The sequence below is a fragment of the Ursus maritimus genome, unplaced genomic scaffold (assembly GCF_017311325.1).
Source record: "Ursus maritimus isolate PB19 unplaced genomic scaffold, ASM1731132v1 scaffold_19, whole genome shotgun sequence".
Classification (NCBI taxonomy): domain Eukaryota; kingdom Metazoa; phylum Chordata; class Mammalia; order Carnivora; family Ursidae; genus Ursus; species Ursus maritimus.
In genome coordinates, this window is record NW_024424341.1 from 5,932,560 (window position 1) to 5,945,016 (window position 12,457).

Genomic DNA, 12,457 nt, shown 5'->3' on the forward strand with positions numbered 1-12,457 from the left:
AAACAGAGATTTCCTCTATACCTGTAATACTTTATAGTTTTTACTTGAGAATACTTAATTGTCTAAGGGCTTAAGAAATTAAATATTTCTCAGACCTTGCTCTTTCTTTGAAATACTTCATGGAGAAATAGTTCTATAATCATAAATTTTTAGAAATGTTATTTCAAATACTGAATATTGGAGAATGTAACTTTTATTTATTTTAAAAGCTTTTACAGAGAGGGAGAGCGTGAGCACAAGTAGGGGGTGGGGCAGAGGGAGAGGGAGAAGCAGACTCCCCGCTGAGCAGGGAGCCCGATGCGGGGCTCCATCCCAGGACCCCAGGATCATGACCCAAGCCGAAGGCAGATGCTTAACCAACTGAGCCACCCAGGTGCCCCAAGAGAATGTAACTTTTAATAACTTTTTAAAATTAAAAAAAAAAAAAAGCTCAAATATTATATATAGTTGACATGGGAATTGGATCAAAATTTTAAAACTGTGGTAAATTGGATGGGTAAACAGATGATTTTAGAAGTTTAAAGGAAAAAATGTTGAAGACCACCCTAGCAGGTGAATACTCAAAATGAGATAAACTAGTTAACGGGTGATGTTTCAGAAAAATCCGCTTATAAATATATACACAAAAGAAGTCACTGGTGTCGAGTATGCTAGTGGTGTTCCCGTCCGTTGTTCTCAGTGGCCTGTCCATAAAAACATAGGGATATCTTGTTTGTTGTGCTTCTCAGACACTGTGGTTTTTACATATTGGAAGTTTGTGGCAGCCCTGTGTCAACCAAGCCTATCAGTGCCATTTTTCCAACAGCATTTGCTCATTTTGTATCTCTGGGTCACATGTGGTAATTCTCACAATATTTCAAACTTCCAAATTATTATATTTGAATTGCAGCAATCTCAAGATTAAACGTTAACAGACGAGGAGTTTCTCATGGATGAGCAAGGAAGTGACTTCTTCAGATGGAAGGTTCTCCTGGGGAGGACGGCGGGAAGACTGTTGAAACCACCACAGACGGCTCAGCGTATCACATGAACTTAGCTGGTAAAGCAGCAGCAGCGGGGTTTGACAGGACTGACTCCATTTTAAAAGAAGTTCTGTGGGTAAAATGCTACCAAACAGCATCACAAGCTGCAGAGAAATCATTTGTGAAACGAGAGTCGATCGATGCGGCAAACTTGATTATTGTCTTATTTTAGGAACTCGTCACAGCGACCCCAGCCTTCAGCAGCCTCCACCCTGACCAGTCAGCAGCCATCACATCGAAGCAGCAAAAAGATGATGACTTGCTGGAAGCTTAGATTCTGGTGAGCAGTTCTGAGCAATAAAGCACTTTTGAGTGAAGGTACGTACCTTGTTGTAGACCTACTACTACTGCACAGATCACAGTACAGTGTAAACAGAACTTCCGTATGCACCGGGAAACCAAAAAATTCACTTGACTCACGTTATTACAATATTTGCTTTGCTGTGGTCTGGAACGGAACTGGTAGTATTTCTAAGGTATGCCTGTCCATCTGTTATATAGCAAGCTTCCATACATGTGTAGTTTCATTTTTCCCTAAAAAAACTGAAATACAGTTCACATAGAGTGTTATGTTAGCTTCGGGAGTCCAACAGTGATTCGACACTTCGGTACATTCCCCGGTGCTGTCCATGGTAAGTGTCATCAGCAAACAGCGTCACAGTATTACTGACTATATTCCCTACGCTGTGCTTTCCATGCCCGTGACTTATTTCTAACTCCAAGTCCATACCTCGTAATTCCCTTTATCTACTTCACCTACCCCCTCACCCACCTGCCTCTGACAACCGTCATACTCGTGCAGTTCTACCTTCAGATATTGTATTCAATTTCAGTTTGTATACCCCAGACAACGGCATTCTATCCGACTACTACAGCTTTATCTCGAAGGGCAAGTATCCCCACGTGTTTTTACTCAAAATCGTTATGGTTCTTCTGAACGCTTTCCTCTTCTACGTGAATTCTGGAATTAGCTTGCCATCTTCCCTAGAAAGCCCTCCTGGGATTTGGACTGGAATTACTTTAAAATGATAAATTTGAGAACAATGAACATTTTTGTGTGATTCAATCTTCCCATCCATGAAAATGATCTCGCTCTCTCTCCCATTTCTGTAGGCCTTCTTTTATGCACTTCAATATAATTTTAAAATTTGCTTCCTGGTACCTTCTGATTTGTGCTTATTGTAAATAGTCCTTTAAAAAGTTTTCTTTTCCAACTGCTTTTGGCTGTAGTATAAAGAAAAGCAACCGATTTTTACAACTGATGAACTTTTTTTCTTTCTCTCATTTTGTTGCACTGACCAGGATTTCAGAACACCACCAACTAAAACGTTGACAACAGACATCCTTGACTTGTCCTGAGCTTAAAGGAAATGCTTTTAAGGTCTCACCATTAATTACAATGTTTGAATTAGGGTTTTAGTAGATACTCTTCATCGTGATTAAAATGCATTCTCCTATGTTGGAATTACTGAGAGATTTTTTATCAATAGGCTTTAAGTTTCATGGAGTATTTTTCTGCATCTACTGATATATCTGGATTTTTTCTTTTAATCTGTTAATCTGGGAAACTACATCATTTACTTTTCTAATATTAAGCTGTCTAGGAATTTGTAGGTCATGATTTCTAAAAAAAAAAAAAAATTACCAGGATCAGTTTGTTATTGCTTAGTTTTTTGGGTCTTCTCCCCCCCCCCCCATTTTACAAATAATCCTGGTTTATAACTCTCCATGCTGTTTAGTTTTGATAGAATGGGCTGGGGAATGTTCTTTTTTCTTCAATTTTCTGAAACCATTTATATAACATGTTCCAATCTAACCAATTTTTCTGTTTACATATTTTAAGTACAAAATCAGTTTTGTTAACTTTGTAAGATTTATTCAGGTTTTCTATTTCTCTGATTTCGTCTTTGTAAATTTTATATATATGTATGTAAATATGTATATATACACATATATTATATATTTCAGGAAATTGTCCACTTAAACTTTACAAAGTTATCAGCAAAGAATTATTCTTAGTATTCTCTTGGAGTCTAAAACAGTTGGATTACAGAAAATTTCAAATGTGCAAAAGCAGACAAAATAGTATCATAAACCCCTGTTCTCATTCCCTAGCTTTACCAATTCACTCAGCCAGTCTTGCTTGAACTATACCCCTCCCACACCTGCCTCTCACATACGGAGACAAATTCACCAAAGAGAATTCACATGTCAACAGTTCCATGTGTATTGCTAAGGACCACTTAAAATATCAGTTCTATTATCAAACAAAACAAATAATTTCTTCATACCAAATACCAGTGTTTAGACTTCCGTCTTCTAATGTTTCCTACTTTTATACTTTGAATCCACAAGTTCATTTGACTTCACGTTTCTTTTAATTTATGATTCACTGCTTTTTCCCCTTTGTTATTTATTTATTGAAGAAACACTCAGGTTTTTTTTTTCTTTTGTTCAGAAGGTTTTCTTCATAGTTTGTATTAAAAGAGTTTTTAAATCTCTGCTATAGTTGATTCATGACCTTTTCCTTTTTTTTTTTTTTTTTTTAAAGATTTTACTTGAGAGAGAGAGAGAGACAGAGACAGAGAGAGGGGAGAGGCAGAGGGAGAGGGAGAGGGAGAAGCAGACTCCCCGCTGAGCAGGGAGCAGGTCCGGGACCATGCTCAGACCAGGACCATGCTCAGGGCTCAATCCCAGGACCCTAGGACCCTGAGATCATGACCTGAGTCGAAGTCAGCCACTTAATCGACTGAGCCACCCAGGCGCCCCCATGACCTCTTCCATTCTTGAATATTGTTTAGGTCTTTTTGGCTAAATCAATCTTGGCAGAGGTTTACCTATACTCATCTTTTACAAAGGGCCAGCTTTTGGCTTTGTTGATTCTTTTTACAATATCACTTATTTCTGCTTTCATTATTACCCTTTCTTTGGATTTCTTTGGTCATTCTTCTGAATTGAAACTTGCTCATTAAAATCTTTTTCTTCTAAAAGAAGCATTTACAAACTCCCTTATAGTACTTTTGAGCTGCATCCCACACATTTTGATATATATTTTCAATTTTACTCAGTTTTAAGTGTGTTTAAATTCCCATCCTGATTTCTTCTGTGACCTATTAATTACTAAGTGGTATATTATTAAATGATCAAACCTATGGGTTTTAAAGTTACCTTTTGGTTGTTGGTTCCTGATTTAATTGTATTTTTGTCGATCCTCTGCATAATACCAAGGACGGGTATGTATTTCAGACTTCTGTTTTTAGTCTAGCGTATGGATCAGATTTCATAAACGTTTCATGCATGTTTGCAGAGAATGCATACTTCCTGGATGCTGGGCGTACAATACCAAGTCTCATCAGGCATACTGTGTTGTTTAAATCTGAGCCTCACTACTTTTTCTGTATGCTTAATTACTGAGAGGTGAAATTAATTACCCACTATAATTGTGGATCTGTCAATTTTCCTCAGCAACTGTCAATTCATATTTTGAGGCCATATTAATACATAAAATAAAAAATTATATCTTCCTCGTGAATTGGTGACATCCTTGATTTGTATTTTAATAGCTATATCAGATCTCTTTTGGTATGTGTCTATTATTTCTTTTCTGTTTTCTTATTTTCAAAATTTCCCATAGTTATCCTAAAACAGATTATACTTGGATTTCAATTGTAGCATTTGGTCCATTTATTATTTTTGCTCAGAAATATCTTAATTTTGCCTACATTCTAAAATGATAGTTGAGTACTGAATTTTTAGATTGGCAGTTATTTTTTTTCTTAGCACTTTGAAGACATTATTGTCTTCTGGCTCCTATTTTGCTATTAATGATTCTCCTAGCTCTCTTCTTTCTCTAGTTGTTTTAAAGATTTTCTCATTGTGTCATGGCCAATATAGGGAGGTGTCAATATATACGTTTTTTCTTGCTTTGGGAGTCACTTTGTGTCAATCCTTTTTGTCAGCTTGCACATTTTCTTGCTAAACTGCCACGACCCCTCCCTGACCCCCTGAGCTACATTCTGGGTAATTTTCTTAGATCTATCTTTTAATAACTATATCTTTTACTTGAGGAAGTTCGAATTATTTATTTTTAAACATTTTTATTTATTTATTTATTTGACAGAGAGAGACAGCCAGTGAGAGAGGGAACACAAGCAGGGGAGTGGGAGAGGAAGAAGCAGGGTCTCAGTGGAGGAGCCTGATATGGGGCTCGATCCCAGAACGCTGGGATCATGCCCTGAGCCGAAGGCAGACGTTTAGTGACTGCGCCACCCAGGCACCCCGACTTGGTTATTTTTATAAAGTGTACCTGGTCATTTTTCTTTCTTGTCTTTTTGATTCTTTCTTGTAAGATACTTAAAACACTTAACTTCTTAGGTACCTAAGAAACTTCTTGCTGTTATGTCTGCTAATTCACTCATGATGGGTTGTTTGCTTATGTTTTCTACTTTTGGGTTGTGAGCTTACCTTCAGCAGTGTTTTACTGATGGTGATCATACAGCCTCTGTGGTTACTTTGAAGACTGATTTATTTGTGTGTGTGTGTGTGTGTGTGTGAGAGAGAGAGAGAGAGAGACAGACAGACAGAGAGAGCACAAGCAGAGGGAGCAGCAGAGGGAGAAGCAGGCTCCCCACTGAGCTGGGAGCCTGACGTGGGGCTCGATCCCAGGACCCTGAGATCATGATCTGAGCTGAAAGCAAACGCTTAATCAACTGAGCCACCCAGGCGCCCCTCTGTGGTTATCCTGTATTTATTTTTGCCAGGTATCTAAAAAGATTTTTGAGGCCAGGACCATATTGTTAATTTTTAGACTAAGTGGTTCCTGGACTGGGCATGGACTATAAATCACAGACATCCCAAACTAATGAGAACAGGTTTCCAGGTAAAAGTCTGAGGGGAGACCCCAGCCTTAGCCTGAGACTGAGCCCAGAAAGACAAGCTTCTCCACCGTCAACCTGTGTTAGTGGAAGAGGCTTCTAATCTACCATTTCATAGCAATTCTATTTCCCTTTAGGGGCTCCAGTTTTAGGGGAGGGCTCTCACGAAGGTCACAAACCCCGGGCCTCTTCTGTCTCACTGTGGTAACATCGATCTCTACCAGGGAGTGGCTGCAGGGTACTGAAGTCAGCAAGAGCCATTTGTACCATCGATTACGGTGTTCAGTTTATTGCTCCGGTTTACAGTTCTCTCTCTTCATTTCTAATCTTGAAGAATTACCTTCTTTTTTTAGAAATGTTACCTATGCTTTTAAAAGGGCATCTTTGTGTTTTACACCCAGTGTTTCCAGGTGTTTTGTAACAGTCCGGTTTTCACGTCATCTAATCTACCCTATTAACATAACTCTAAATTCGATATTCGTAACTCTTTGGCAGTTTGTTCTCTTATCCTCACTTTCTCTTTTCACATATATCTACATTAAATATGGGTATTTCTGTGAATTTTCACTGTGAATATTCCTAGAAGTATAAATTAAAAGCAAAAAGCAAAAGTAGTCAGCAACCAATCTCAATCTGTCAGAGTTATTTAAAAACATCCTTCCCTGCAGTACTTTCCAATAAAAGCTCTACTCATTAGCAGAGGACGGCGTGGAACGAACACAGAAGCGAGACACGCTGTATTTGTGTTTTGGTTTTGACACTTCCATGACCAACTCTGAGAGCTCTGACGAGACACCTGAACCTCCTGTGGCCTATTTTTCCTCCTCCTCCTCAAGTGTTCTATGCGTCGATAACCGTCTGGATCAATACCTGGCACCCTCGATTTAGGAATACACGGATTTTAAGAATCTCAATGTTGGTGTGATATTCCTGAACCTATACTGCAGTTTATTTAACTATAACAATGCTGAGATCTTAGCTGGCCAATTTGATTGAAATAAAATTAATTTTTAAAAAGTTGCAATATCAGTTCATATAACAGTAAATATCTGCATGAATCAAAACAATACATTATGCTAACCAATGTCTTATTATGTTCTTCTCTAAAGTGACTCAATACGTAATAATACCTTGGCTTTTGGAGTCGCTTTAATTGTCCATATGCAATCAACTGCTTGGCCAGGTTTTGTTTTTTCTTCTTGTTCTACCTGACTAGAACGCACTATCCCGTCAGCTCCCGAGAGCTCAAACTGGCAATCTAGAAAGAACAGATGAATGATGTTCAAAGGAAAATAAGACCGACCAAAATGCCATGAGGAAAAACAGGTGATATACTAAACCTGGGATGGGATTTAAAATACCTCCTAGGTAAGTAAAGTCTGGATCTGTAATAGAAAAAAGAAGAAAGTAATTGGCATTGAGACCGTTTAGAGTTACATTAAGGTTTCATGTCTTAAGTTATGTCTAATCCTTCATTTAATAGCAAAGCAAGAGAAAGCTTTCACTGGTGTAGACTACAGAGCACGGTTTGTTTTTTTTCCTGGGCATGTGTAGGTGCTTACTTATAGGAACGATGTTTTTTTTAAAAACGGTAATGTTTATACTTTTGATCCCATCATCAATAACTTATTTACGCCACCCGAAAACCTGCAACCCTCTGTCAATAGCAACAGCTAGTGCATTAATGGATGGATGAATAAACATAATGTAGTATACACAACACAATGGACTATTATTCAGCCTAATAAAGAAATAAAATTCTGATATATGTTACAACATGGATAAACCCTGAAACATTACACTAAGTGAAATAAGCCAGACCCTCAAGGAAAAATGTTAATATTGTACGATTCCATTTATTGAGGCTCCTAGATTAGTCTAATTCATATAGATAGTAAGTACCCAGAAGCTGGAGGAAAGGGGGAATAGGCAGTTTGTATTTAATGGACACAAGGTTTCAGCTTGAGTTAACAAAAAAGTTCTGGAAATGGATGGTGATGACAATTACACAACATTGTAAATGTACTTAACATGTCCGTGTACACTTAAAAGGAACGAAAATGGTGACTCTTGTGTTATTTGTAATCCCCCCCCCCCAGTAGTAGCTAGTGAGCAGTGTTTTCAAAATGGCGGGGGAAAAACGACTAGTTGATAAACAGGATATTCTGTCCGGCAAAGTAGTTGATAGACCAAAAACCAATAGTTCATATCAAAATAACTCATTTCAGTAAATTGGTCAGATATTTGATTTTTATGAACTAAATCAATTAACTGAAATAATGATACTTTAGTGTGAAAAAGATGTTAAAAAATCTTATATATGAATCAGATCTTTGTAAACTAGTTTAGACTACCTGAAAGAAAAAAACCCAGACATCAAAACAATGCTCTTAATTGAATACTGTTTTTAAATATTAAAAATCAGGCTTTTTAATATGTAAAGATTCTTACTTGAAGAAAAGTAGCTCTTTTTCTATTAGTTTATGTATCTTGAGAGCAACTTTATATGGACTATGGTTAAAATATAGACAAATTATAATAAAACTTGGGATTTCTAGACTGTATTACCTTCCATTTGCATTTTATAGTACTTTAAAGTTTCTATACAATTATGCTTAGTATCATGCTAATTATAGCAATATCAGGAAAACTACGTAATATTCCACTTTGAAGATGAAGAACTTGAATGAGAGAGATTATGATTTTCTTAGACCATATTTATAATGGCAGAGCCAGGACTAGATTGCAATTCTCCAGACAATTTTTCTTACCCTGCCATATTGCCTTTATAATGTGGGTGAGGATTCCACAGTTTTACCACTAAAAGAAGAAATATCAAAATAAATAGGTAATGCATAATTGGCTAATTATGGCTGTGTCTAGTTATTTCAAGTCATACTTAGAAAATAAATTTGTCTAGGGATCAGTAAATCTAGAAGACTACTACTCCTAATAATGAGAGGTTAGTATATTTTAAAGGTTTTATTTATCTTAGAGCGAGCGAGTGCACACATGTGTGCCTGAGGTGGGGGGAACAGAGGGAAAGAGAGACTCTCAAGCAGACTCCATGCTGAGCGTGGAGCCCGACGTGGGTCTTGAGCTCATGATCGAGATCCTGACCTGAGCAGAAATCAAGAGTCAGACACTTAACCGACTGAGCCACCCAGGCACCCCAAGAAATTAGTATATTTTAAATGAAATTCTCTAAATTACTGGTGCTATCTGTTGAGGTGCTATCTCTTAATGGACTGCTGCTTCCTGGAAGTAACTGGGATAATTCTGGAAATTTTAATGCAATAATGACAATATCCTAGAATTATTGTCTACACATGAAGAAATTCTGATTCATTTGGCAGGTAGCTCCTATGACTTTTTACTCCACAAAAGAGCTGAAATGTTGTTGTCCCCTTTCAGCAAGGTTGGATTTATTTTATTAAGTTAAAAGAGGAAAGTCTTTAAGATGTATTCTTAATTAAACTAACCCCCCCCCCTGCTTTTTTGAATATGATAACTATGCAGAAAGTATCTGGAATTAAAAACAATTTTAACAAGAATTGAACATCCAGTTAAATACAATAAACTGTGTATTGAAATAGGTTTTGCAGGTTATTTAAAGATTCTGAGATATTTTAAACCAGCAATTTTTTTCATCCTGGCCATTTGGTGTATATAAGGTCCTATTTGAACTTTCAAATTAAGTTTTTTTGATAACTCTGATTTTTAAAAATTTATTTTTACTGTAGTAAAATATACATAACATATACATATACAACCACTATCTACTGAAGCAAAAATTAAAACCACAAATTTTACTATGATTCAGCAATTGTGCTCCTTGGTATTTATCTAAATGAGTTAAAAACTTGTCGAGGAAAAACCTACATATGGATGGTTATAGCAAGTTTATCTGTAATTGCTAAAACTTGGAAGCAACCAACATACCCTTCAGCAGAGTGGATATACTATTGTACATACATACAATGAAATATTTTTCAATATTAAAAAGAAATGAGCTGTCAAACCATTAAAAAACACAAGCGGAAACCTAAGTACAGATTACTACGTGAAAGAAGCCAGCCAGAAAAGGCTACATGTTGTAGGATCCCAACCATGTGACATTCCGGAAAGGGCACAACTGCAGAGACACAGGACCTTGCTGGCCAAGAGCCGGGGGAGGGACGGACAGGTGGAGCGCGGAGGATCCTCGGGGCAGCGGGAATACTCGGTATGATATTGTAATGCGGACACAAGTCCTCATACATTTGTCCGAACACCCAGAACGCACAAGACCAACAACGAACCCTAACGTAAACTACGGATTTGGGGGGACGATGTGTCCATGTGGGCTCATCAGCTGTGACGGACGAACCGCTGGGAGCGGGTGCTGATCCTGGAGGGCAGCTGTGCGTGTGCGGGGTTGGGGATACACGTAACTCTGTACCTTCTGCTTAGTTTCGCTGGGAACCTAAACCTGTTCTAAAAAATAAAGTCTACTAGATAAACTTTACTTTCTAAAATGTTATCCTTTCGGCACTGAGAACATAAATACTGAAACAACACTTACAGATTCCCATTCTGCTTACTGACAGGAAAAAAAAGCTGATTCTGCTGTTCAGGCAATAAAGCCGGTAATACAGATGTATGCTTGTCAGTTACGTAAAACAAAATAGATACAGAAAAACATCTGAAGGGATACACACCAAACTGTTCATAGTGGTTTTTATATATATGATGGTAAGATTACGGACATTTTCTTTCCATCTGGATATATACTTTCTTTTAATTAACACATTTCTTACGTGAAAACAAAAGCAAAGAGATGACAGAACTGGTACACTCAGTTACTTTTTCATCTTGTTAGTCTGTAAGTTGTTTGAAGACAGGAGCAGTAACTTGCAATCTTTGTGTTTCTGCACGAGGGATACGCACGGTTTTACACCAGAGACGCCCTGCGGGCCTCCAAGTGTCCGCACGTACCGCGGGGCAGGGTCAGACACGCAGAGCGCGCTGAATGGAGACCCTAATGCAGATCCGCAGAACTGTATGACTTTGTGCGGCAAAAAAAAGAGTGACTATTACACTACAAAAGATGGGATTAAGTTAAGGATTCTGAGAGGGCAGTGTGAAGACGGAGGTAGGGACCAGAGTGATGTGGCCACAAAGCCAGGAATGCTGGGGAAGCCCCCAGAAGCTAGAAGAGGTTAGCAATGGATTCTCCCGTAGAGTTCCCAGAAGCAAGGTGGCCCTGCTGGGTTTTCTGCCCTCCAGAACTCTGCGAGAATAAATTTCTATTGTTTTCAGCTGCTAAATTTGTAGTTCTTAAGGCAGCCTCGGGAAAGTAATACATCAGGTGTTCCCATTTTACCAACAGCCACCCTCAGGTACGACTGTGCTGAATAGTCTCACAGCTATCCGGGAACAGAGAACGGATTTAAATCCAGATCTTTTGCCTCCAAGTGCAGAGCAGCACTTTTTCTATTGCTCAGTATTTTCTAGAGATTACTTATCCAAGTGGGGGGTTAATTCAAGCATTCCAATGGAAAAAAACCTGCCAAAATAATTTTTGGTAAGGATTATGAAAATAAGACAATTTGCTGAATTATCTTTTAAAATATATTTATCTTGATGTTTTTAGCCTTGACACACTTTATAAAACATAAAGAAATCGAAGAAAAATGTGATACCATCTATGAAATGCTTCAAAATTCAAGTGAGACAGTTCTAGTTCCAATTTTTGGTTTTATTTCTTCATGAGGTGATTTCCTTTGACCTTGCTAATTTCTTTAAAACCTTGATTTGATTAACTTGACTAAATTCTCTTTTCTAGACATAAGATTCTAAAACCAGAGTGAGACCCGCTGAAAAAAAGACAACTTCGTTACCTGGAATAAATGAATATTTTGCTCGAAATCCCAGTCCTTCAAGTTCTTCATCAGAACTAAACTTAATCCACATGAACCTCCCTGTTGATCTAATTAGTGGAGGGCTTTTCACGCCACAGTACCGATCTATAAGTGGAGAGAAACCAAATGGCCCATCTCGAACCTCCAAGTGGTCAAATCGACATTCAAATGATGGTTCTATATAGTAATGTTCATCAAAGGTCAACTCTATTCTTTGACGTGGAGCAGCTAGAAAATAAAAGCAAGCAAATCAGGGCAACACAAAGAAAAGTATAAGTGTCCTGACACAAGTAGGAAAAGCAAAACAACTGCTCTGTTACTGTTTCACAGATGAGAATCATGAGGACAGTTACACATAAAATTCATAATTAATATTATTTTATATCAATAACAATGCTGCTCTGCAGAACTACAGTGCTCTTTCCCTTTGGAATATTTTGTTTATTAAATTAGTTAAATGTACTTAACTGATTAAAATTAGAGTAGAGAAGCTAATGCTTAGTTCATGAGATACAATGAATAGAAAAACAGAAGAAACGATTAAGAACTAATGTAACTATGGACATAAATTTGCATAAAGCATGATAAGCGATGCCAGTAAGTTTGAGTTTCTTTCTTTCTTTCTTTCTTTCTTTCTTTCTTTCTTTCTTTCTTTCTT

General features: G+C 37.6%; 1 protein-coding gene across 2 annotated transcripts in view; it reads right to left on the reverse strand.

Annotated features, from left to right (window-relative positions):
- NETO2 (neuropilin and tolloid like 2) overlaps positions 1-12,457 on the reverse strand; it is a 56,883-nt gene that overhangs the window by 28,869 nt on the left and 15,557 nt on the right. The window contains exons 5-6 of one of the 2 annotated variants that reach the window (XM_040633256.1): positions 7,258-7,281; positions 7,027-7,154 (exon numbers count right to left, since the gene is read on the reverse strand). In XM_040633256.1, coding sequence (XP_040489190.1) covers positions 7,027-7,154; positions 7,258-7,281 — 152 coding nt within the window. Of the gene's footprint in view, positions 1-7,026; positions 7,155-7,236; positions 7,282-12,457 lie in introns of both variants that reach the window. The other variant, XM_040633255.1, reaches the window with a different exon arrangement.